This window comes from Panthera leo, chromosome A3, assembly GCF_018350215.1.
Source record: "Panthera leo isolate Ple1 chromosome A3, P.leo_Ple1_pat1.1, whole genome shotgun sequence".
NCBI classification, from domain to species: domain Eukaryota; kingdom Metazoa; phylum Chordata; class Mammalia; order Carnivora; family Felidae; genus Panthera; species Panthera leo.
Window position 1 is genome coordinate 15,718,000 of NC_056681.1, and position 24,582 is coordinate 15,742,581.

At 50.9% G+C, this 24,582-nt stretch overlaps 2 protein-coding genes across 2 annotated transcripts; one reads left to right on the forward strand and one right to left on the reverse strand.

Moving 5' to 3' along the window:
- Positions 1-1,074: 1,074 nt before the first annotated feature.
- On the forward strand, positions 1,075-18,801 carry TOMM34 (translocase of outer mitochondrial membrane 34). The gene is made up of 7 exons (XM_042930865.1): positions 1,075-1,335; positions 5,225-5,324; positions 6,470-6,622; positions 9,661-9,830; positions 12,729-12,876; positions 17,548-17,674; positions 17,863-18,801. Exons 1-7 carry the CDS (start codon positions 1,209-1,211, stop codon positions 17,965-17,967), a joined length of 930 nt encoding a protein of 309 aa, XP_042786799.1. The 5' UTR covers positions 1,075-1,208; the 3' UTR covers positions 17,968-18,801.
- Positions 18,802-21,816: 3,015 nt separating this feature from the next.
- On the reverse strand, positions 21,817-24,261 carry LOC122214837 (polyadenylate-binding protein 1-like). The gene is made up of 4 exons (XM_042930078.1): positions 24,219-24,261; positions 23,907-24,050; positions 22,330-22,460; positions 21,817-21,885 (listed from the first exon to the last, which is right to left on the reverse strand). Exons 1-4 carry the CDS (start codon positions 24,259-24,261, stop codon positions 21,817-21,819), a joined length of 387 nt encoding a protein of 128 aa, XP_042786012.1.
- Between the last annotated feature and the right edge of the window lie 321 nt (positions 24,262-24,582).

The window sequence follows — 24,582 nt, forward strand, 5'->3', positions numbered from 1 at the left end:
GTGTTCGTTGGTTCTTCTTGTGTGGTCTGTGCTGGACTGAGGGGATTCATAGGCAACAGTCACTCCGCCCTCAGAAAGTTTACAGTCTGGTTGAATTTACATAAATAATTGTAACTAAATTCCTGAGAGACCAGGTGTTTGTCAACAAGCCTTTGTAACTGCAGGTTTGGTGCCAGATCCCATTGGGTCTTGTGGAGACAAAAATAAAGACCTAGCTCCTGCCTTTAACGACCTCAGTCTTTGAGAAAAACTGTGAACTTACAATCACAGAGTGTTAAGTGCTAAATAAGCGTAAACCCTGGTTGCAATAGGAGCAGAGGAGAAACAAGGTAAAAGAGGAGAGGAGGCAAGAAAGGCTTTCAGAGACGATGGTTGAGTCGATTATAGGTGGAGTCAGGACTGGGCAAGAGGAAGTGTTTGGAAAAGACTGGGCGGGGGGCGGCGCATAAGCAAACGTTAGGAAGCAAGAGAAAAAGCTTAATGTCCGCAGGTAGCAACAAGCAATAAAAAACACTGGAGTATGAAGTGGGACATACAGTGAAGTCAGATGAGGCTGAAGATAAATAAGTTTAGGGAAAGATCCTCATCAACCTATCAGTCCATTCATTTATTAAATGATTATCTACACAGCACTAGGTACCAGCCACCCTCCAGCCTCGGTGCCTTTGCACTCTCTGCCTGGAACAGCACTCCCTAAATCTTCTCAGGCTTCAGCTCAATTAGTCCCTCAGAGACGTTTTCCCCACTTCCCTTACCTAAAACAGCCCCCACGTGGACACTTGGCTTTACATCACTGTTTTGCTTTCCTTCTAGCACTAATCACATTATGAGATTATCATCTTCGTCTGCTCAAGAGTTAACAGCCTGCCAGTTGCCACTGGAGTGTAAGCTCCTCGCGAGCAGGGCCCTGGCCCCTTTTCATCTTCTTCATCCACAGACCTTCAGCATCCCCAGACCTTCAGCATCCCCAGGGACCCGGCGCAACTCCGGCGACCCAAGCGCGCTTCACCAGGGACGTCCGCAGCTGAGCATGCGCAGAGGGCTTCTGGCGCGCGGCGCCCGGCCCCGCCCCGTCCGTCCCACCCCCTCGTGGGCTGGTTGGCCGTGGGATCTGAGTCCTCGCCAGCGGGTGCTCCCGCTCGCTCGCATTTGCGCACGCCTCAGCGCGGTAACTGACGCGCCCCCCGGTTCGCCGGCCCGGCCCCGGGATGGCCCCCAAGCTCTCAGACTCCGTGGAGGGGCTCCGCGCCGCCGGCAACCAGAGCTTCCGCAACGGCCAGTTCGCCGAGGCCGCGGCGCTGTACAGCCGCGCGCTGCGGGAGCTGGAGGCGCAAGGTACGACCCTGGCCCCCGTTTCTCCGCCAGGCCTGCCTCCCCCCTCCGGTGTTTCCTCCCCCACGGCCCCGCGGCCGCCCAGACCTCGCTCGGCCCCCGACCCCCCCGGGGCCTGCGTTCTCAGCGGTCGTCTGGCTCACCAGGGCCACCCGGCACCCTTCCCGCCCGCTCCCTGCTCTGGCATCCTGCGAGAGACTTCCTTAGCTCTTTCTTCGCCTGCCCCCCACCCCCTTTTTTCCTAATGGTAATATGGTTTTGTTACTGGTTCTTTTTCACTTGCTGACATATCACAAACATATCTCCGTATTAATGGATGTTTGATCTCATGTTTTATTGCTGTAAAAAAAAAAAAACCCCACAACCTTAAATTTATCTTCGTAACCATTTTTAAGTGCAGGTAAGTTCACATTGTTGTGCAACAGATCGCTAGAACTTTTTCATCTGCGACACTGAAACTCTACGCATTGAACACTGTCATCTTCCTTTCCTCCCCCTCAGCCCTTGTTTTCCACCTTTCTACTTCGTGTATCCTTGGTTTTGATTAGATACTTCAAATGAGTGAAGTCCTATGGTATTTGTCTTTTGGGACTGGCTTATTTTGCTTAGAATGGCCTCGAGGACGTTGCAATCGGTGTTGTAGCATGTGACAGAATTTCTTACTAACTTTTTAAGGCCATATAATTTCCATTGTGTGGATATTTCACATTTTCTTTATCCAGATGTAAACAAGGCCTGTCTGATCGCAATTAGGACTGCAAAAAAGACAAATACAGTGATATGGTAAGGCAGGAGACTGGGGAGCTCCTTTAGAGTGGAAGGTCAAGGACAGCTTTGAAGCAGTGACATTTGAAGTGACGTCTGAATGATGAGAAGAAGCCAGGTGCACAAACTTTTGGGTGCTGCGTGTTCCACGTGGAGGAACTGTTCATTCCAAGGGCCCCAGATGAATAAGCACGGTGTGTCCCAGGCGCCACAGCGTATAGTGAGCTGTGGAAGAACAGGAGGTGTTGAGGGCAGTTTGAGCGGCAGAGACTTACTGGCCTTATTTTACACAATAGGCTGCGGTAAGGAGTTTGGATTTTATTCCCTGATGGGAGGCTACTGGGAAGTTTTGCTTTAAATAGAGGTGTAGCATGGGCACCTGGGTGGCTCAGTCGGTTAAGCGTCCGACTTCAGCTCAGGTCATGATCTTGCGGTTCGTGAGTTCAAGCCCCACATCGGGCCCTGTGCTGACAGCTCAGAGCCTGGAGCCTGCTTTGGAGTCTGTGTCTCCCTCTCTTTCTGCCCCTTCCCTGCTTGTTCTCTCTTTTTCTCTCTCAAAAATAAACGTTTAAAAATAACTTTTAATAGAGGTATAGCATGTCCTTGTCCATTCTCCCAACCTCCAGCTCATGGGTGAGACACTTTGGAGAAGTGGTGAGCCTCATTCTACCAACCACAGCCCATTGCCCCAAACCTCTTCTCCAAAAGTGTCTTACCCGTGAGCCCTCATTTTCCGTAGGACCAATTTCCCTGTGTTTTCCTCCTCTCCCTTTCTTGGCTGGCATTGGTTGAGTGCTTTACTGTGTGCCAGACATTACAGACGTCAATTCTTTGATCTTCATACAAACCTGTGGATAAGATACTTTCTAGATGAGTCCAGAAGAATTACACAATAAAGACATGTCAGAGGCAGGATTTGAATATGGGTCTGATTCGCAAGTCCAAGTTTTGAGTCACTTTGCTAGACTTCTCCCCAAATCTTCTCCAAATTCCAGTCTTTCTTGTTTGAACTTTTGCAGTTTGAAGCCACTCGTTTGCCCACCTCTTATTCTTCTAGAACACTCCCTTTTTAGGCCCACCTCCTCATCTCAGCGTCACTTGATGAAGTCCCGGATGAATCTGCGAGACTGCTATTTCTGCCTTTTTCTTTCATCCTACTCCAGCCAGCCTGGAAAAAAGCTGGTGCTTTTGGGTGGATTTATTCTGGATCCTTAGAAGGGCCTAGTGTCTGGATTTAGTAGGGGACCAGCGTTCGGTTCTGATCTTGCTGTTGATTGTCCAGATAATTTCTGGGCAAATCCCTGGATTTCTGTGAACAGTTTTGCGGCTCTTGAAAGGACAGCAGGGAGTAACCTAACAAAATGAACCCTTCCAGCAGGTCTGTGAAGTGGTGTCTTCATGTGATAGTCACGTGGGCACGTTCGATCAGCGGGATTGAGTGGCGGGATTCTAGGTCCCAGCGCCCTTGCCACTGCCCCACTGCTGTTTCTGTGCGTTCCAGTGACTTGACGTGCACTGCAAGTTGTGAGTAATTGTACTCTTTCCTTAAAGGCCAGGATATAGTTTACTTTTTTCTGTACTCTGCTGTCTCACTCAGGGCCTGGCAAGATAAGGGGGGAAAAGTTATTATTTTATCAGATTTGTCACCGTTGATGTTGAATGAAAGCTGTCATGCCTCAACATGGAAACATACTTAATGGAAAAAAAGCAAATTGCTGAAGGATAGACAATAACATGCCACTTGGGAAAAGCTTAGGAATGCAGCTGTAATGGCAGCAGGCACACAGGCATGCAGGAGGATGTCACATCCCAACCTCAGGACTGTGCTGAGCGCTGGGCGTCTGAGGAGGGAGCAAGAGAGAAGGATGAGGTTGAGTGGAGCTTTGGCCGTATCAAAAATTCAAAAGGCTGGAAACAAATATAACATGTGCTAAGTCCAGTGGTGGATGTCAAGTTCCTGTTACACTGTTTTCTTCTAGCTATTTCATAATTTTCAAAAGAGAGTTTGTTTCTAATTCTTTTGTGTATATACCCAGGATGGAATTACCGGATCAGCACTTGGTAGTTTTCAGGGTTTTTCGTGTGTTTTCCATTATGGTCTATGCTAGTGGGCATAAAGTAGTTGAAAAATTATTTTAAAAATGGAAGTTGGGGCGCCTGGGTGACTCAGTCGGTTAAGCGTCCGACTTTGACACAGGGCGTGATCTCACGGATTGTGAGTTCAAGCCTCGAGTCAGGCTTTGTGCTGACAGCATGGAGCCTGGAGCCTGCTTCGGATTCTGTGTCTGTCTCTCTCTCTTTCCTTCCCTCTCTCTCTCTCTCTCTCTCTCTCTCTCTCTCTCTCTCTCTCCCCCTCCCCCGCTCCTGTTCTGTGTGTGTGTGTGTGTGTCTCTCTCTCTCTCTCTGCCCCTCCCCCGCTCCTGTTCTGTGTGTGTGTGTGTGTGTGTGTGTGTGTGTGTCTCAAAAATAAACATATAAAAAAATGAAAGTCATTGTGGCCACACAATGAAAGACATAGGCTTCTGAGATTCCTGAGGATAAGGACTGCCTTTAGAGAAATGCCTGATAATTCTCCCTCTGGGCTTCTTGATCAGGCTTGTTGGTAGCTCGAATCCTTCCTTTGATTAAGTTCTGCTTAATCCTGCCACACCCAGAGGACTTTTCCCTGGCAAAGTCCTGTCTGATTTGACCAGGTGGAATTACTCTTGTCTTTTATGTCCCCATGACCCTTGTTCAGTCTATGTATCACATTTTTCTTTTCTTTTTTAGGAACGCTTTTATTGGGTTTACGTGATTTTTGTAATAAAATTCTCACACACACACGTGTAGTTACAGCATGGACTTCTCTGAGCAGAAGGCAGCTATTTCGTGTCTTGTCTCTTGGCTGGTCCCAAGTTCAGTGCTGGAGAAGAGGTTTGGGGCAACGGGCTGTGGTTGGTAGAATGAGTCTCACTCTCCTTGTGAGTGGCAGGAAGCCTCCCGTTCTGGCTCCACGTGAGAATGACAAACCCCAGCAGCCCATCAGACCGACAAGCCTGATCAGGACTCGTATGAAATACATCCCAGAGCCCCAGGGCATCCATTTCCCACCCTGTTAATCTCCTGCTGTCTGCTTCCCCCTGGGCAGGTTCTTCGAACCCTGGAGAAGAAAGTATTCTCTACTCTAACCGTGCAGTGTGCCACTTAAAGGATGGCAACTGCAAGGACTGCATCAAGGATTGCACTTTGTAAGTGGGCAGGGGTGACCTTGGGGGCCTGGGGGTCTCAGGAGAGGAGGCTGGGTTTATCTGGCCTGTATTATTGTTTGGACCGATCCCACCAGTTACGGCCATGCCAGATAATTCAGAAGCAACCGCTAGGTCACTGAGGATAGGAGGCTCTACTTAGTCCTCGTGGCCCCTGACTTATGTCTTTGGAGTCTGCCGAAAAAGGAGTGGGGTGGGAAGTTAGAGGTGGGCCTTAAAGGCCTTTGAGGTTTGGGACCTGAGGGTGAGATTGAGCTGCAGACTGGTGACTGGCTTGCCCAGGATTTTTCTGCGGTGGATGTGTGTGGGAGCAAGGGAGGGAAAGAAAGAGGGATAGAGGTTAGTGAATGGTCTCAAAAGAAACTAAGAGGTATTCGTCGGTGACCAGGGGTAAAGGATGTTAAACATTAAACAGTTTTTCATACTTCTTTCTTCTCCGAGCTAGTCTGACCCTGCCTTCTTTCCTCCTCACTGAACTAGCACATGGGACTTCATGTTCTCAGATCCTGTGTCCTGTGGTATTGCCTTAGATTCATGCCCTGGTGATAGGTGGGAGAGGAGGAGAGGTGAGCAGGCTCATGGAGCCTGTGCTAAGGTCATTTGTACCAGGCCCGTGCTAGGTTTCCTTCTGGGAGTGCTCATGACCACTCTGTGGGGTAAGTTTACCACCCTGCCCAGGCTAGCGCTGGGTTGCAGGGGACCGAGACGGTAAAGTGACCTGCCTGGGGTCACGTGGTTGGTGGCAGAGGTAGAATTCCAACACCGCTCCCCATCTGACTCCAGAGCCTGTTTTCCCACCGGGTCAGCCTCCGTAGAAGCACATCGAAGAATGAGAACTACAAGGCACTTGTGCTTGACTTGGGGTGGGGTTGCAGGGTGGATTGCAACCATGAAAACTGACGGACGGGCACACAGATTTCACAGTACGAGTGGCCTTCTGTCCGTCAGCCCTTCTCCACCTCAGTCCAAGTTCGAAAGTCCCTCCTCTAAGGTTTGACATTTTAGCAGTGTCTCTACCAGATGCGACCTCCTGTATACTGAATGCTGCACATGACCCTGCCTGGAAGGAGCTGCAGGGGAGCCCTGGTGACTCAGCAGCCAGGTGACATTTGTGCCTCCTGCCCTAGAGCGCTGGCCCTGGTTCCCTTCAGCCTGAAGCCCCTGCTGCGGCGAGCGTCCGCCTACGAGGCTCTGGAGAAGTACCCCCTGGCCTATGTCGACTACAAGACCGCACTGCAGATTGATGACCGCGTGACGTCGGCCTTGGAAGGCATCAACAGGTGAGCCTGAGCCACCGCCCGCAGTCTCTCTGGGACTCCCTGTCCTCCGGATGCACTTGGGGCCACTGCTTTGGGCATCTCCTGGGGGTCCCTTTGGGCTAGGCTTAGAAACTCCTAATGAGGGGCGCCTGGGTGGCGCAGTCGGTTAAGCATCCGACTTCAGCCAGGTCACGATCTCGCGGTCCGTGGGTTCGAGCCCCGCGTCGGGCTCTGGGCCGATGGCTCGGAGCCTGGAGCCTGTTTCCGATTCTGTGTCTCCCTCTCTCTCTGCCCCTCCCCCGTTCATGCTCTGTCTCTCTCTGTCCCAAAAATAAATTAAAAAAAAAAAAAAAAAAAAAAAAAAAACGTTGAAACTCCTAATGAGCACGTGGGGAAAGCGCAGAAGGAGAGTCAGCTGTCGTGTTTAGCAGGTGTGTTCGGGGTCAGACGTAGAGGACTGGTGGATTGTTGCCTAGCTGCTCTGAGTCATTCACGCTGTAACCACTTACTGAGCTCTGTTGGAAGGATTGTGCCAGGTTCAGAGGGGAAGACCGCAGTAACAACCAGGTACAGATCCCACTTGCTCCGCAGACCTACCTAGAGCAGGGAAAGTGAGACAGGGGCACAGGCAGCCGCAGCACAAGGCGACGGGTGGTGTTCGCGGGGATGGTTCTGTATGTTGTACTGTGACCCCTTCAGGTGGTCCGTCGGGCAGCACTGCTTTCTGGGCTTCTGAGTGGTTGTACCGCACGGATACCCTCATTTGTGTGACTGAGCATGTTTCCCCTCTTTGCACGGGCTGCTAGAAAGCCGAACGTGACACCGTAGCAAACCCTTCACAGGACTTCGTGGTATGTATTTAGTGCGTCATTTTTAGCTTCACTCGTTTTGTCTCTGCCTCCTTTTAGTTTCTGTCCTTCAACAGAATCTGTCACTTGTGTGCCCGTCTTTGCCCTAGGGCCTGGGCTGATGCCTGACACTTAGCTCTTGCTGCCGTAATGGAGCCCCCAGTCTCATGGGGAACCCCAGTAGTAGCCAAGTGCACCCGTGTATGTCGAGTGCTGTGGTAGGCGGCGGCCCAGGGGGCTGTAGGGGCAGAAAGGGGCACCTGACCAGCCAGGGGGAGGGAGGAGACTGGTCAGGACTTTCCAGAGGAGGCGAGCCGTGGCTGAGAAATGAATAGAAATCCGGGATCGGGGCAGCCACGAGGCCGCCTGCGCAGGGTGAGCGAGGATGATGGATTCCAGGAATTGCGAGAAGTCCCATTTTGCTCGGCGCTGCTGGTGAGGAGCTCAGCTCGGGCGGGTGGGGTGAGACCAGATCACACGGGGCCTGGCACTCAGGGGCCTGGACCTAATCCAGGCATGGTGAGGCTCTGTGAAAGGGGCTTTAACAGGGGGACAGCGGGAGCAGATTTGAGAGAAAAGCTGACTAGCTTCCGTGCTGAGGGATGACACGAAGGAGAGCAGGGTAGGAAGGGCCCAGCAGTAACTCAGAAGAGACGGTAGGGATAGTGGAAGGAGGACAGTGGGACCAGTTCTGGGGACATTTGGGTAGTAGTTCGGTGAGATTTGGTGTTAGGAGGGTGGTGAGAGGGAAGAATAGAAGAGACATCCCGGAGGCTGACAGGTTGCGTTGGAGGGGACCCGAGACGGGAGATGTAAGGACAGTGGTTGGGTAGTTCCATGGGTTTGGGGGCAAAGGAGAAGAATACAGGGCAGACATTTGGATTCAGAGGTCATCGGCGTCGAGGTGGATTGAGGTTGTGGGAGAGAAGAAGACCCCCACGGCAAGTGAGCTGGGGGGAGAGGATGGAGCTTTGAAAATCGCAACATTTGAGGGACTTCCAGGAGAACAGCAGCTGGAGGGTAGGAGGAAACTTGGAGCATTTCGGGAGAAAGTGTTTCCAGAAGGACGAAGACATCCTTCCTGTCGGGTGTGGCAGGGAGCTTACGCGGACTTCTGGGTTTAAGAATGAAGTCACTGGTGGATGTGACAGCAGCAGTTCAAGAGGTCTGGCTGAGGAGAGGCAGAGGAGTCCAGCTGTGCAGTCAAGTGGGGCCTCCAGGCGGCCCTCCGGGCACAGAGAAAGGTTGAAGCTGTAGAAGAGGTGCTGGCCGTGGTTGCTGCTAGAGGCAGGGAGAGGGGAGGCCCGGAGCTTCGGTGGAGAGGTTGGCCTCGTCACTTCTTCCTTTGTGACGGGAGAGAAATGGGAAGGGTCAGGTGCCCTTGCAGGTGAGTTTGCATTTTCAGGATGGGGACGTTGCCCCGAAGGAGGAGGAGGGTGAGGGAGCCGGGCCGAGGACGGTGGAGGTTTGAGACAGCTGTGCCAATCAGAGTCCAAGGACATGAGTTTGCATTGATGCCGGCCTGTGACGCTTTCATTCTAGTCACACTGCCTCTAGGAGGCAGTCGTTGGAGCCGAAAAAGCACGCAGTTGCCTCTGTTCGCTGGTTGAGCACATACAAGATGGACGAGGTCCCCGAGCAGCATTTGAAGCAAGTTAGCTGGGCCAGAAGGGGGAGATGGGGAACGGGAGGTGGAAGAGATTGTTCTGGGTAGAGGGAAGAACATGTGCAAAGTCTGGAACATAGGGATCAAGAGGGAACGTGGCACACGGTAAAAGCGGAGAGGCGGGAAGGGACCAGGTGTCAGGCCCCGTCAGCCCAGGGAAGCGGGAACCACTGAAGGGTTTTAAAATGAGAGAATGACAGAAGATTTGCACTTTTTAAAAATCCAATGTCAGGTGCTTGCATGGCCCTGTCATAGATCCATTAGGAAGATATAAAACATTTCCTTTCTTGGGGCATGTGTGGTCCTCTGGGGATAAGGTGGAGTACGCTTCACGAGCAGCGGTCACCACTTTGAAGTTAATGTAGATGAGTAATGTCATGGCAGCAGGGGGTACTGTCGTGTGCAGACTTCTGTCCCTTTCCCGCTGTGTGTTAGAAGGCCAGAAAGGGATGGTGGCTCTCGTACACCCGCTTTGGATTTATGAGAGGAGGACTATCTCCCGGACCCAGCCGGAAACCTCCCTGTAATTCTGTCTGCCTTTCCAGGATGAGCAGAGCTCTCATGGACTCACTTGGGCCCGAGTGGCGCCTGAAGCTGCCCTTGACCCCCTTGGTGCCTGTTTCGGCTCAGAAGAGGTGGGAGTCCTTGCCCTCCGAGTGCCGCAGAGAAAGAGCTAAAAGCAAACTCAGAGAAACCACAACGGCAAAGAGCAGAGGTAAGTTGTGACTTGCTGCCCGGAGTGGCATAGTCTCCCCGTAGCCACTTTCTCTAGGGTAATCCTATAAAAATCGGCCTTGGTCAAGCTGCGCTATAAAAAATATCTAAAAGAAAAAATACAAAACGAAAAGTCCTAACCTCTTAGAGACTGAGGTGATGAGAAAGCCCACCCACCGCCGTACAGGTGAAGCGATAGAAGACGCCTGGAACTCCCAGCCTGGTGCGTCGGTGTACGTACGGCATTAGTTCCTCTGGCGGCGCTGGGGATGGATCGTCCAGGCTGTTTTGGTAGCAAGAGCAGAAGACTCAACGTGGTGAAAACAACAAAGAGAATGTACTGGCTCGTGAAACTGAGAAGTTCAGAGTTCAGGTTCAGGCAGGGTTTGCTCCAGCCGCTCACAACATTCTCAGACTCTGAGTCCATTCCTCCGTGCTCTCTCCGCTCTCTCCTCTAGTGTGTTGGCTTTGTCTTGGGGCAGTCTTCCCTCCTAGTAGTGAAGCGGCTGTAGCAGCTCCTGGCCTCATGTCCATATGCCGTGCCTCATGGCTCAGAGGAGGAGAAGAAGGTCGGTTTCTTCTTCCAATAGCCCCCTAAGAAGGAGAGAGCTTCTTTCCTTTAAATCCCTAGGTCACATGTTTTCTCAACGATTCCGGCCCATTTGGTCACAGGCTATTGTCTGAATTAGTCACCGTGACCAGGGACTGAGATTTTGTGATGAGCTCCACCGTAAGCCATCTGTCCCACCTTCTTAACTAGAGGGTGATGCTTCCCTAAGAACGAACACACACCCACACGCGTGCAAGGAGTCCCTGGAGGATGAATAAGAGAAGGGAGATGAAAGTCAGGTAACCCAAAGACAGGAGACTGAGTAAGAGGCCATTTTTGAGGCACAGGCTCACCAGTGCTCCAGGGGCCTCAGGTGGGCCCAGCAAGCTAGGTGGTGAGGGGAGGAGGTGCAGCAGGTGTGCGGGCTGGAGCCCAGCCATGGGTGTCAGGGGAGGGCAGAGTTAACTCCCCTTCCCAGGAGGGAACCTATCTGACCATGGGTAGCACTCACTCTGGTTTGTGGAAACCTGCTAAGTGTCCCCCGTTCTCTGGAATGAAAATGTGGGATGCTGATGAACTAGATGGCTTCAGAGCACCTACCATTAATTTCCTTCTTTCAGAGCCACTGAGCCGTATGTTTTGCAGGTGCTGTGCTAGGCAGTGTGACATAGAGAAGGCAGGCAGTCTCGGCCCTCAGGCAGCTCTCAGTCTGATGAGACTGGGACACATAAACAGCATTTTAAAATACAGGAGGAAAGGGGTGCCTGGCTGGCTCAGTCTGTGGAGCACATGACTCTTGATCTCAGGGTTGTAGGTTCAAGCCCCACATTGGCGGTAGAGCCTACTTAAAAAAAAAGAAAATATAGGAGGAAGAATAAGTGCTTTAGAGTCTTTAGTATCTGGGGAGTTCAAAACGTGAACTAACGTGTGCACTGAGGGGTTTGGGGAATGGCTTCTGGGGGAGGTGCCAGAGAACGTGAGAGAATGCAGCCTGTGGGCATCGCGGGTGAACAGTGGGAATCCGCGTGCCTGCAGCGAGCTGTGTCGCAGAGCCGAGGTCAGGCTGAAGACGTGTGTACGCGGCAGCCCGTTGGCTCTGCTTCTAGAGAACCTCATGCATGTGCACAGAGGAGACGTGTACAAGAATGTTTGCAGCAGCAAAAAACACAACTGGAAAACAACCCAAATCTGTAAATAGAACAGATAAATCAGTTGTACCACAGCAGTGAGAGTGAATGAACTGCAGGCATCCGTATCAACACAGGTGAATCTCAGGATCACGTTGGTGAGGGGAGAAGACAAAACCAGATCAGAGAAGCATAGTTAGAATCGTTTATTCTTTTATACGAAGTTTAAAAACAAAACAAACAGCAAATGGTTTATAGAAACTGTTGTATATAGTTAAGCTACCAAGAAAAAAGCGGGGGAAGGGAGCACAGGATTGGCGATAATGGTTTCCTCCAGGAGTGGATTGATTTGGGGAGGGGGCCCCACAGGGCTTTAAAGGTCTTAGTGAATGTTCTGTTTCTTAAGGTGAGGGATAAGTTCAAGGGTGTTAGTTCAGTTCCTAAAACCTTACCCGTGCCATACATATCCAGTATTTTATAAAGGTAGTTTTTAAAAATTACAAAAACAGGTGAAATGGGAGTGAGGTCTGGAACGACGATGTGGGGCTGCTCAGTGAAGGGCCGGAAAGCCAAATGAGCAGCTTGCATTTCACCTTGTCTCCCTGTCAGGGCGGGGGTGGGGAAGCTGCACGCACTTCGTGAGGGAGGGTACAGGCCCGGGCCAAAGCCACCGTGAAGACTGGCGGGCTCTTCTGCCCTTTTCTGAAGCCTGGGGGCTATACCCTTTTTTTCTCAGATGCTTGCTTATTTAAATCTCATTTACTTACTCTCCTGCTTTAAGTTTATAGGATGTTCTGCATGCTCAGATTTCGTCCTAAACTAGCCACGTGTGGGGCAGGTAGTGCCCCGGTGGGTGGAGAGACTAAGGTCCAGAAGACTTGGGCCCCACGAGATCCCCAGCTCCTAAGTGGCAGCACCGGGACTAGAACCCGAGTTCTGTCTATTCTTATGTGCATGTCTAAGTATGTTTGTATGGGAGTCCCCAACCTCCTATGACTGAAAAATTGTTTAATTTCCCAGAAGCCACATGGGGGACTCCTTCATCGGGGAGGCTGCTTTAGGGCAGCGCAGGGATCTTGGCGGGGGGGGGGGGGGGGGGGGGGGGGCGGGACAGTGGGGGAGGGTGGCAGATGACTTGGAAGAGACGGGGGCCGGCGAGGCCTCGTGGGTCTCGCTTGGGCACCCGCTCCATGGCTTTTTCCTCTTCTGAATTTGTATCTAGTGCCTTCTGCTGGGGATGTGGAGAGAGCCAGAGTTCTGAAGGAAGAAGGCAATGAGCTTGTAAAGAAGGGAAACCATAAGAAAGCTATTGAGAAGTACAGTGAAAGCCTCTCATTTAGTGACGTGGAGTCCGCCACATACAGCAACAGGTATCTTCCATGTAGCTGCTGGCCCGGGGGATTTTAGGACATTGGATACTGTTCCAGAGTCTTCTCTCGGACTGGGGTGGGCTCTTCATTCCTAGCGTTTTGGTCAGCATGTTGTAGCTCCAAACCTACCTTCACATGGGTTTTGGTCATCGTGAGGCAGGTGTTGCCTGTGGCATCTGCTACCTTAGAGGAATAGAAAGCGCGGTGCCAGTGTGGAGCCTGGGCTTTGTCGGGCCTTCTCCCCCTCAGATTTTCCTGAACCACCCAAATAAGCACACTCCGAAAGTAAAAGCCTCAATACATGTCTCTCCGCCTTCCCCCTTCCCCCTAGCCCCACGGCTTCTCTAAGCCCCTCCAGTTAGAAGTGTTGGCACTGTCCCAGCCCTAGGGCACGACCCAGGCCGTGGACTAATGGTCACCTGGCCCAGGAGCAAGAGAGAAGGTCTTGCCTGAAGGGTTTGACCTGTGGGTGGCGCTGTTGAGCGCTCTGCACCATGAACTGCTGTCTGTGGCTGGTGCTTCTTTCCACCCACAGTGAGGACACCATCCCTTTTATTGTGTGGGAGTCACTGCTTTGCAGCACACTCCCGACGTATTGGTAGGTGGTCTTCCCCTGTAAAGTCAAGAAATCGGAGGCTCAGAGCAGAAAGGGCTTTACCTCCGCTCACCCAGCCATTAAATGGTGGAGACAGAATTGGAACCTGGCTCCGGTGAGATCTTTCTATTAGTTTTACTGTCAGAAGTTGAAATATTCAGCAAGGGACCATGTCTGATCCAATCATTTGTCATAAAAGATTTACGATAAAATGTTGTGAATCTGTTTCTCTTCTCCTGCTCACATACACATGTTACTCTTGTTCAAAAACCTTGGATCGGGGTACCTGGGTGGCTCATTCGGTTAAGCATCTGACTCTTGGTTTTGGCTCAGGTCATGATCTCACGGTTTGTAAGTTTGAGCCCCAAATTGGGCTCTGTGCTGACAGTGCAGAGCCTGCTTGAGAATCTTTCTCTCTCTCTCTCTCTGCCCCTCCCCTGCTCACCTCTCTCCCTCTCTCAAAAATCAACATTTAAAAAAATGAAAAAAACCTTGGCTCTACTGTAGTGTCTCCATTCCCTATGCAAAATTCTTGGGATAAAAGGCATTCCAGGTTTGAGTCAGGTGACACGGTCCGTATCCCGAATCACATAATGCTCGCACAGAGTCTGGGGCAGCTTGCTGAAACTCGCTGTTAACATTTCTGCCGTGAAACATAGCAGAATTCCACTTGTCACGGGGCGGTGTTAAAGAACGACCAAGTAGCCTCACGTCCGTGCAGGTCAGGTGTCGGTGTCAAATGAGGTGAAAAGAGAACTTACAAAAGAGTGGATTTGGGGCTTTGGCCCTGTGGTTTTACTGGCTGATTGGACCAGGGGTGCCTGGTGCCTCAGCCTGCCCGGCTAACCTGGAAGAAAGGGCTGCTGCCTGCTGTTCTGTGTTGATGCAGTGGCAGCTTGATTCCTCTATCTCTGGGCCTGCCTGACTCGCTGACCTCATCCTGCTAGAGACTCCTGCCAGCCTGTTTTCCTGGAGTTTTACCACTTTGGGGACAATGTTTTGTTTTGTTTAAATACAGTTTTCATGCAAGTGTGTCCATGCCACACTGTTTCAATTATTACTGCTTTATAATATCTTGTAGGGCTAGTCTTTTCCTTATTCTTCTTACTCAGAGCATCACTGACTGTTTTCCCAGGTTCATTCTGGCTGAACCTTAGGATCGTCTTGACAGACTCCAGAAAGTTTCTTGGTGCGCTTTTGGTTATGGTTACAATGAATTTATAAATTTATAAATTTATTTTTTTAAATGTTTATTTTTGAAGGAGAGAGAGACAGAGTGTGAGTGGGGGAGGGGTAGAGAGTGAGGGAGACACAGAATCCAAAGCAGGCTCCAGGCCCTGAGCTGTCAGCACAGAGCCTGATGTGGGGCTCGAACTCACAAACCGCGAGATCATGACCTGAGCCGAAGTTGGACGCTCAACCGACCGAGCCACCCAGGCACCCATGAATTTATAAATTTAATTTAGAGGTGCCTGGGTGGCTCAGTTGGTTAAGCGTCTGACTCTTGATTTTGCCTCAGGCCATGATCTCCTTGTTCGTGGGTTCAAGCCCTGCCTTTGGCTCTGCACTGTTAGTGCAGAGCCTGCTTGGGTCTCTCTCTCTCTCTCTCTCTCTCTCTCTCAAAAATAAACAAACTTAAAGAATTTTTAACTTAGAGGACTGTGGGACACCTGAGTGGCTCAGTTGGTTAAGCGTCCAACTCTTGATTTCATCTCAGCCATGATCCAATGGTTGTGGGATCGAGCCTCGCGTCGGGCTCCGTGCTGACATCGTGAAGCCTGCATGGGATTCTCTCCCTCCCTGTCGGCCCCTCTCCCACTCACACTTTCTCTCTCAAATAAAAATTTAGAGGACTGATAACTTTATATTTTATATTTACGAATTTTCCATCCACTGAGACTGAAATTATACCTCATCCCAGATGCTTTTTTTTTTTTTTTTTTGAGAGAGAGCGCATAAGTGAACAAGAAACAGAAGTGGCGCTCCCCCAAGGCAGGGCGTGAACTCATGAACCGTGAGATCATGACCTGAGCCAAAGTCAGACACTTAGCTGACTGAGCCACCCAGCCACCCCCCAGATGCCATTTTAATGCTCTACCATGCCCTTTCCTCTCTACTGGTCAGTCCCCAAACCTACCTGAATTAGAGGGGAGAGAACATAGGACTCCTTCAGTGGGAAGAATGACAAAGAATTTGTGCCTGCTTTTATTAACAACAAAAAAAATTTTTTTAATGTTTATTTTTGAAGAGAGATAGACAGCGTGCGAGCTGGGAAGGGGCAGAGAGAGAGAGGGAGACACAGAATCTGAAGCAGGCTCCAGGCTCTGAGCTGTCAGCACAGAGCCCGACGTGGGGCTCAAACACGCAAACCATGAGATCATGACCTGAACCGAATGAAGTCAGATGCTTAACTGACTGAGCTACCCAAGCACCCCTGTTGTGCCGGCTTTTAAATTGGTATGCTGGGGGGTAGGGAGGTCTGGCTGTCTCTGCCAGCGGAGCATGGAGCTCTGGCTCTCGATTTCATACGTTCAGGTTCCATTGCTGGGCACAGAGGTTACTTTAAAAAAATTGATGCAAGGGGGAGCTTTTTCTAATTTATAAATCCATGCAGTCTCAGTAAAAACGTTAGAGTTTTTTTAATTCACGATAATGATTCTGAAGTTTGTCAGGAAAAAATGAGAATAGCAGCCTATGAGAATTTAGCATATGATAAAGTGTAGGGAAAAGAGGGATTTTCCAATGAGTAGTGTTGGGTTGACTGGATAGGAGTTAAAAATAAGCCTGAATCCCTACCTCACTCCTTATTAAAATAAATCCTAAGTGGACCACGGTTTCAAATGTAGAAATTAAAAATTATGTTCTAGAAGAATGCGTGGGTTAATTATTTTGCAGTGTGGAATGTATTATAGAGCTAGGGAATGGGGAGGTGGGGACCACAGAGGTCATTAAAGGTAAATTTTATTTCATAAGGTTAAAAAGTCTTATGTAAAGACACAGAGCTTTGCCCATATTTAAAGCAACTACGTTAAAATAGTGAGACACTGTTTTCTTCCAATATTAATAAGTTAAAGGTTGAGACCCAGGATTAGTTCACTTACAGGAAAATAGGCTCTATCAATAACTGGTTGTACGAGAGCAGCTCTTTTGGAGAACATTTTGGCAGTAAGAGTCAAGATTTTCAATGCGTGTATCCGTTGACCCATCTGTCCCTCGGGATAGGCGCTAAGCTTTATGCACAAGGATGCTCATGGCAGCACCTTGTGTCTACAAACTGGAAGAAATGAAAAAGATCTGTAGTTAAGGAATTGGTAAAATAAGTTATGGTTCATCCAACTAAGCAAATACTCTATTCTCACTGAAAATAGCAAATGAGTTCCAGGACACCTGTTTTTCATGACCGTCCTTGGGGAAAATAATTGAAAATGGATGAAGATATACATACTTCTTTCCCCGTAGGTGTAGAGCGTCTTGTATGATGTATGCAACTGTTTTTTCCCACGACTGTGAAAATTTTCACAATATCAGTTGAAAGAACTGGACACTGGACACCCGCATACCTACCGTCAATTCCTCCTTAACGTTTTGTCACATTTGCTTTATCGCTGTTTAGCTATCGATTGTTCTTAGTTTAGGCGCATTTCAGGGTGAGCTGGAGGCATCTTTACTTCTCACTGCTAACACGTCCGCATGCAGTCCAGTATTTGTTTAAGGTAGATGACTTTTTAGTCCATCAAGGGGGAGGTTTCAGGATCCTTTTCTTGATGTGAAAAGAGCACAGGATGGGAGCGTGAAGTAGACCAAGTGATGACTGGATGTGGTTAGGGGGTAGAGACCTGCACACCAGGCTCCCGTCCGGAGACTCTGCCTTACGCTGGCACTGGTGCGTGCACTGGGCCTTTGGCCCCTCCGGGCCGAGCCGGTGGTTTGCTTCGAGGGTGAGGAAGCTAAAAAGTATGCAGCACAGAGCAGGTGTTCGGCGAGTCCGAGTCCGAGGTCAGCCCTCAAACCTCCTTGTGGCTGGTGGGTGGCCTCCAAGCAGTGATTGAAACCTCCAAACGGTCTTTCCCCATCAGAGCGCTCTGCCATTTGGTTCTGAAGCAGTACAAGGAAGCAGTGAAGGATTGCACAGAAGCCCTCAGGCTGGATGGAAGGAACGTGAAGGCGTTCTACAGACGAGCTCAAGCCTACAAGGCACTCAAGGTAAGAAGACCCTGACTGAAAGGCACCGTCAGAAACGTCCGTGCTGGTGGCGGTCCTCCCAGAGCAGGGCGAGGTGGTGCCACGTCCCTTCTCCAGGGGCCCCCACGTGGCTCAGGGCAGGCCTGCCGTCTCCACTTCATCTCGCCTCCATCAGGGCCACATCCTCACCCCCTGCTCTCTTCTCTCAGGACTATAAATCCAGCTTTGAAGACATCAGTTGTCTCCTGCAACTTGAGCCCAGGAATGGCCCTGCCCAGAAGTTGCAGCAGGAAGTTAACCAGAGCTTAAACTAAACACCCAGAAGGGCAGTGGGAAACCTCTGCCTGAGCTCCCTCCTCCGTGCCTGCTCCTGGGACCTCGCCTGCCCCAGAGTGAGCTCTGAAGCAACTCAGAGGTGATGGCTTCCCACCTTGTAAGAGGCTTGGCTCGTTCAAATTAAGCCCAGTGTAGTAAAAAACCAAAAACGATGTTTTGCTGGAATGGTCCCCACTAGAGCCCTATTGTCCCCCCTCCACCCACCCAGACAGCTAGCAGGACGGCAGAAATAGGTCCTCCTCGGCAGAGCACTTGGCTCTGTCCCCGCCCCAAGCATACTACCGACCGCTGCCCTTGTAGCTTCTTCACCAGACCCATCTCACTGTGGTTCATCTGAGCAAACTGAGCTCCGGGGTGGGGGCGGGTGAGGGATAAACCAGAAGACCCCGGCCCACCTACACCCAAAGCAGCCTGTTGAGCTGGTTCTCCAGGGCTGCCATGCCCACCCCGTCCTTGGCAAAGTCCCTGTGTTCTGAGCCCCAGTGCCTTTTGGCTGGGCCCTCCTCTGGTGGGGATGCGGAATCCTGACCGGAGGGTGGCTTTGCCTGTGGCTCTGTGCTGCTGCACCTGCACGGAGGTGCCTGAGGTGTTTGAAGAGTCCAGGGGTGAGGGCACTTCCAAAGGTTGTCCTTTCCAAGAGAGAAAGCCCTTCTTGAAGTCAGTGTTCTTCCAGTTTGGGCAGAGACTTCCTTTTGACCTCAACAGTGGCCCCCTCCAAGCTTCTTGGTTCTTTGTAATACGAACTTAATTTGAACTAGACTGATGTCGAACTGTGTACTTGAGCTTTTGCATTAAACATCTTTCTTGTACAAGAAAGGTGTGCTGTGCTTATGTTTGTGCTTTTTCTGCTCTGTGCTTTGAACTTTGCAATAATAAAAGCCACTGCCTGCTCAGCACTCATCCACTCACTGAACACACTTCCTGGAGCATCCGCATGGGCCAGGCTCTGTGTATAGTGCTGGTGAAATCATAGTCAATAGACATGGTCCCTGCTCTCAGAGGGCTGAGGCTCTAGTGGAACAGCAAGAAGGTAATCAGATAATCCCAGGAACAAACGGCAGCCAGACTGAGCGTTGTAGACAAGCCGCCACACGATGCTTTCCCTGCCTCACGGGGGGATTGGACCCTGTGGAGGGAAAGGGGTCCCTGAGGAAGTAGAGCTCGAATTGAGTTCTAACGTGGGAGTTTAACTGGTAAAGAAGGCAGAAAAACAATCCAAGCAGACGAAACAGACATTTGTAAAGGCCCTAGGTAGGAGGACAGGGTGAGGACCAGGACAGAAAGTACCCCTCGAGTTCACAAAACGTGGTGTGGATGAGGCTGGAGGGCGCTTTAGGATTTGTCCAGAACTAAGGGCTGCTACCCTTTCCTGGGCTGTGTCCCAATTAAATTGTTTTCCCCTTAAGCAGAAATTTGAGGACTCTAAAGACAGGGTTTTCATTGTCCCTTTGCTCCCTGTCACATAGCGTGTTGAGCACCACTCAGCTGTTAGCACACTGATTCTGACCTTTTGGAAGGAGGAGATGCTTTCCTGTGAGCAGCCACAGACCTCTGAGCTAAGCAGATTTCAGGGTCTGGACAGACTCCGTGGGCATGGCCAAGGGACTAAAGTGGGGAGCTGGACCCCTATTATTGCCCCCCGCCTTTTTTTTGAGAGAATACAACGCTTTATTGTATTTATCACACTTAAGTGTTTTTTAATCATTTATCTGTTGCTGGACGTTTTGGTTGTTCCTAATTTTTCACTATTATAAATAACTGCAGGGAACACCTTACATACAAATGTTCCTTCTTTTTTAGTATTTCCTAGGAAATTTTTTTTTTTTAACATTTATTTTTGAGAGAGCACGAGCAGGGGAGAAGCAGAGAGGGAGACACAGAATCCCAAGCAGGCTCCAGGCTCCAAGCTGTCAGCACAGAGCCCGATGCGGGGCTCGAACTCAACAAACTGAGATCATGACTTGAACTGAAGTTGGACACTTAACCAACTGAGCCACCCAGGCTCCCCTCCTAGAAGTTTTCTGAAGTATTTGAATAGTTTCATGTGTATTTGTCATATTGTGACGCTGGTATATTGTCCTCCAACTGTCATACCACTTTATATCCCACAAAGATAATAGCAGCTGTCAGGACCCTTGGTTTCTTCCCTTTATGGCCATTTCTCCTTTTTATTTCCACATTTCCCATGTTTTAGATCTCTCTGCTACTTTCTGGGTGTTTTCTCTAAATTTATCATCTATCATTCTTTTTTTTACCCATATGTAATCAACTGTTTGACCCAGACATTGAGTTTATTTCTGTGACTACTTTTTTTGCTTCCTAGAAGTTTTAGTTATTTTTAAATCTGGTTTTTCTTCCTGTGATATCTAGTCTTAACAAATGTTTTTCCTTTATGTGTTTGAATATTATAAATGTCTTTAAGGTATTTTTTAGATCAATTATCTTGAGCTCCTTGGGTATGATTTTTTTTTTTTTAATGTTTATTTTTGAGAGAGAGTGTCTGTGCACAAGCAGGGGAGGGGCAGAGAGAGAGGGAGACACAAAATCTGAAGCAGGCTCCAGGCTCTGAGCTGTCAGCACAGAGCCCGACGTGGGGCTCAAACTCACAGACCTCGAGATCGTGACCTGAGCCGAAGTCGGACGCTCAACCGACTGAGCCACCTCTTAGGCAGGCACGACTCTTACCTGATTTGAGGCAGGGTTAGTGGTGCCATCCATTCACAACTGACTTTTTCTTCTTGAAGTCTAAAAGGCAGGCATCTTGATTGACTAAGGAAAACATAGAAGGTAAAACCAGGACCCGGGAAGGGATCCTAAAGCAATTCTACATGGGTTCTTCTCTGATGGTGTTACAGAGCCCTCAGCCAGCCAGCCCAGAGCCTACAAGTAGTTGCTGCTTCCAGGGTGTATACCTGCACTGCGGGGTACTCAAGCCCGGGGTCCAGAAACCTCCGTGTACGTCACATGTGGGCACCTGTAGCTTTAGCTCCTTCTCTCGGTGCCGTGTGAGGACAACCATTCAGTCCCGCACTGAGCCACTGCCTGGTGGGCGTCTGCTCCTCTGGGGCCGTTCCAGACGGTCCTGCTCAGTTCCTGGCGACCTTGGTCTGGCGCACACACAGCTTCTCCCATAACTCTTTGGGCTTCTGTTCCTTCGAGCCACATCCCCAACCCAGTCAAGTCCACCCTTGGCTCTGGCCCACCTCCCTCAGACACAAGAAGGCCTCCTGGGAGACAAGACAGTTTGCAGCACTTTTAATGCACAAAAGGAAAGGGTGACAGGCTGGCGGGGGGGACCGGCCTTCATTCCACATACAGAGCTCAAGTACAGATACAGCCTGAGTGGGAAATAAGTTACAGCTCCCGGGGACAGAGAGCCAAGAGCAGGAAGCGCTGTTCAGCCGAGGGAGTGAGGATCCCGCTGTCTGGGGATGAAAGGAGAGGAATGCATCCTTCTAACATACAGCAGACACCTGGTCTCAACTGAGAAGGCAGAGCAGACGAAGCAGGCCACATACACAAGACAAGTTCACCCAGTGCCCAGGGACAGCCCAGCCTATCCCCAGTGACGCCAGGCAGGGCAGCTGGCGAGAAAACACCCGCACTTCGCACGGTGGTCAACACTCATTCTCCTCCCACGGTCTGTCCGCTCCTTTGCGCCTCGCAGCTTCCCCCAAACTCCTCGGTGCTCCAGAGAGCGAGCCGGCGCCAACATGGTTTCTCCGCGGGTTTCTCAAAGTCAGCCCCTGCCCGCCTCTTCCCGGCTTCTCTTGGGCCCACCGCTGCTTCCATCTCCGTCTCTCCCACCCCCAGCCACCCACCTGGTTTCAGAGCACATTCACTTTTGTCAGCTCCGCGGCCTGGTGTGCCTGCAGCACCGCCAAAGCCTCTTCCACCTGTGGGTCGTGAGCGGGGGTTAGTGCAGCTGCCCAGCGGGGTCCCCGGGAGAGCCCTGGCCGCCCACTGCCCCCGCGTGCTAGATGCCACAAGTCGCCTCCCTCCACGGCACTGCCGTTGGCGAGCGCCCGTGATGAGCGGGTCGTCGGTTGCCTTCTCCAGACAGATGGACGCCGCCGGACAGCTGGGAGAACCTGAGCCCGGTCCTCAGAACACGTGCCGTACCGACACCTTGCACGTGGAGCTGCAGAGAATTAACCTGGAGGGGCCGGAGGGGCCAACCCCGAGGCCTCCCGCTCGCAGATGCAGCCCGTACGAGCTGGCGTCAGCGGGAAGGTAAACTTCGTCCGGGCAGCAGCCTGCTAAGTCCTCTAGGAGAGGTGTTCGTCATGAGCTCTCCTCCTGTCCTCGCGAGGCACCCTGCCACCCAGGCCCCAGCCCACCTTGGCATTGAGGGACTCGGGGGACTCCAGCATGAGCAGCAACTCCGAGTTGTCGATCTCCAGCAGCATGCCCGTGATCTTGCCAGCCAGCTGGGTGTGGGCATCGTAGATAAGGGGGTACAGACGCTCACCTGTACAGAACACCTGGCTGATACCCCAGCAGCCCCAGGGAGGCAGGGGGTACTGTGGAAGGGAGCAGTAAGGCATGTGGTGGGGGGTCGTCCCAGAACTGCTCCTTCTGAGCTGTGTCACTTAGCCTCACTGGGAGGCTCTCTCCCAACTGTAAAGTGCGCAGAGCAAACCCCGCTTCGGAGGCTAGTTTGAAGAATCAAATTTGACATTCTACATGAACGAATCTACACAGAGCCTGACACAAACTTGGTTGGTGTTTAAAGACTACTCTTGTTTGGGGCAGCTGGGTGGCTCAGTCGGTTAAGCATCCGACTTCGGCTCAGGTCATGATCTCACAGCTCGTGAGTTCGAGCCCCGCGTCAGGCTCTGTGCTGACAGCTCGGAGCCTGGAGCCTGCTTCCGAGTCTGTGTCTCCCTCACTCTCTCTGCCCCTCCCCTGCTCACACTCGTGCTCTCTCCCTCCCTCAAAAATAAGTAAACATTAAAAAAAAAAAAAAAAATTCAAGACTACTCTTGTTCATTTTGCAAGAGATAGTTCCAATACACACATTGAGATTCTAGACAAGACAGGCTTTTTTGGGACTAGACTTTTTTGGGGGTAGGAGGAGCCACACACACGAGATAAATTCACCTTCCGCCATCAGGCACTTCTGGTGGCAGAGCCTAGCATTGGTGGTCAGCCCATCTTGGCCATGTGTGGAGGGTCTGGCCAGGATTGTGTGCTGGGTGGGAGAGTTTCCCCGTGAGGAAAGTGAAGAGGTTTACAGGGAACTGCTAACAGAGCCTTCTGCCTCCATTAAGCCCATTTAGAATCTTCCTTTGAAGAGTGGGGTAGTAAAGTGGCAAAACCCCAAGTGAGCCGAGAAAACAAGTGGAGGGAATCGGGACGGACTTCAGAGAGGTTCTGGAAATCCTGGTGGCCGTGAAGGCAAGAACCTGGCAAGTTATTCACTCAGCAGTTAGCGGCATCCTTTAGCAGGGCCTGCCGTAGACACTGGGCTGGAGGAGAATTGCACAAGGAACTCGCAGTCCAGTGGGGAATGTGCAAATACGAATTTCTGCACATTTATTTCCCACCTCCCTGCAGCGGGCACTGGGAGACAGAGGACATGTGGTGATGGCTTCTTCCCATTCAGGAGATGTAAGAAACGGCAACACCCACCAACAGAAACCCTTAGTCCTGGCCGCAGATCTGCCCACAGCTGGGATCTCTCCAAGCCTGTCACGGCCCTTGAACAGCAGAACTGAAGAAACCTCAGGACCATCTGGTCTGACCAGTGCTTTAAGACGAGAGGGAAGCCGAGGAGAGCAGAGGCAACCAGGACCAAGCCACCCGGCAGGTTGGTCAGCGGCAAAGCTGGACCTCGTCCACGTGTCTCACCTCCACTCAACATGTTTCCTGCCAGGCTGGCCAACTCCCCCTGCTTCCTGCTCCAGCCACTCACCAATCATCTGCTTTTGTTCGTGCAGTGGCGCTGCAGCCAGCATGGACGCCGTCAGGGGCTCCTGTCCCGGGATGCGCACAGCAGGCTCCTGGACCTGCAATGGTGCCGGGGACACATCCCTTAACCACCACAGATGGGCAAGGCCTCAAAACCCTCACCCTGTCAGGTGAGCACAGGCCTCCAGGAAGGCTCTGGAAGAAGGGAGCAGGGGGCAAGGTATGGACAATCGGGTGGGACAGAGTCCCTAACAAGGGCACAGTGGGATAGACAAAGTCACCCTCTAATTCAGACGCCTTCCACGGTGCCAGGAACCTGTCAAGGCCCCACTGGATGTTGCCAAGTGAAAGTCACACATTACTAACCACTTCATGCCAAATAAGGCACTTTTTATCAAGTAGCTTTATGGCCACATCCCCGGCATACTTCTGACCTTTCCCTATCCTGGTAACTTTAAAAGCATGTTGCTGTTTAAAGACTACTCCCTTGTTTCTTTTGCAAGGAAGAGTCTGAAGTATACACGTTAAAATTCTAGACAGGATATGATAATGCCGAGTTTGAGACTTGGGCAGGAAGATAAATACATTGCCTTTTAATTTAATCACAGTAGGTATTTTTAGTTCTGTTTTGTAGATTAATCCCATCCCTTCAATATTCAGCATATCTCAAGGATATTTTT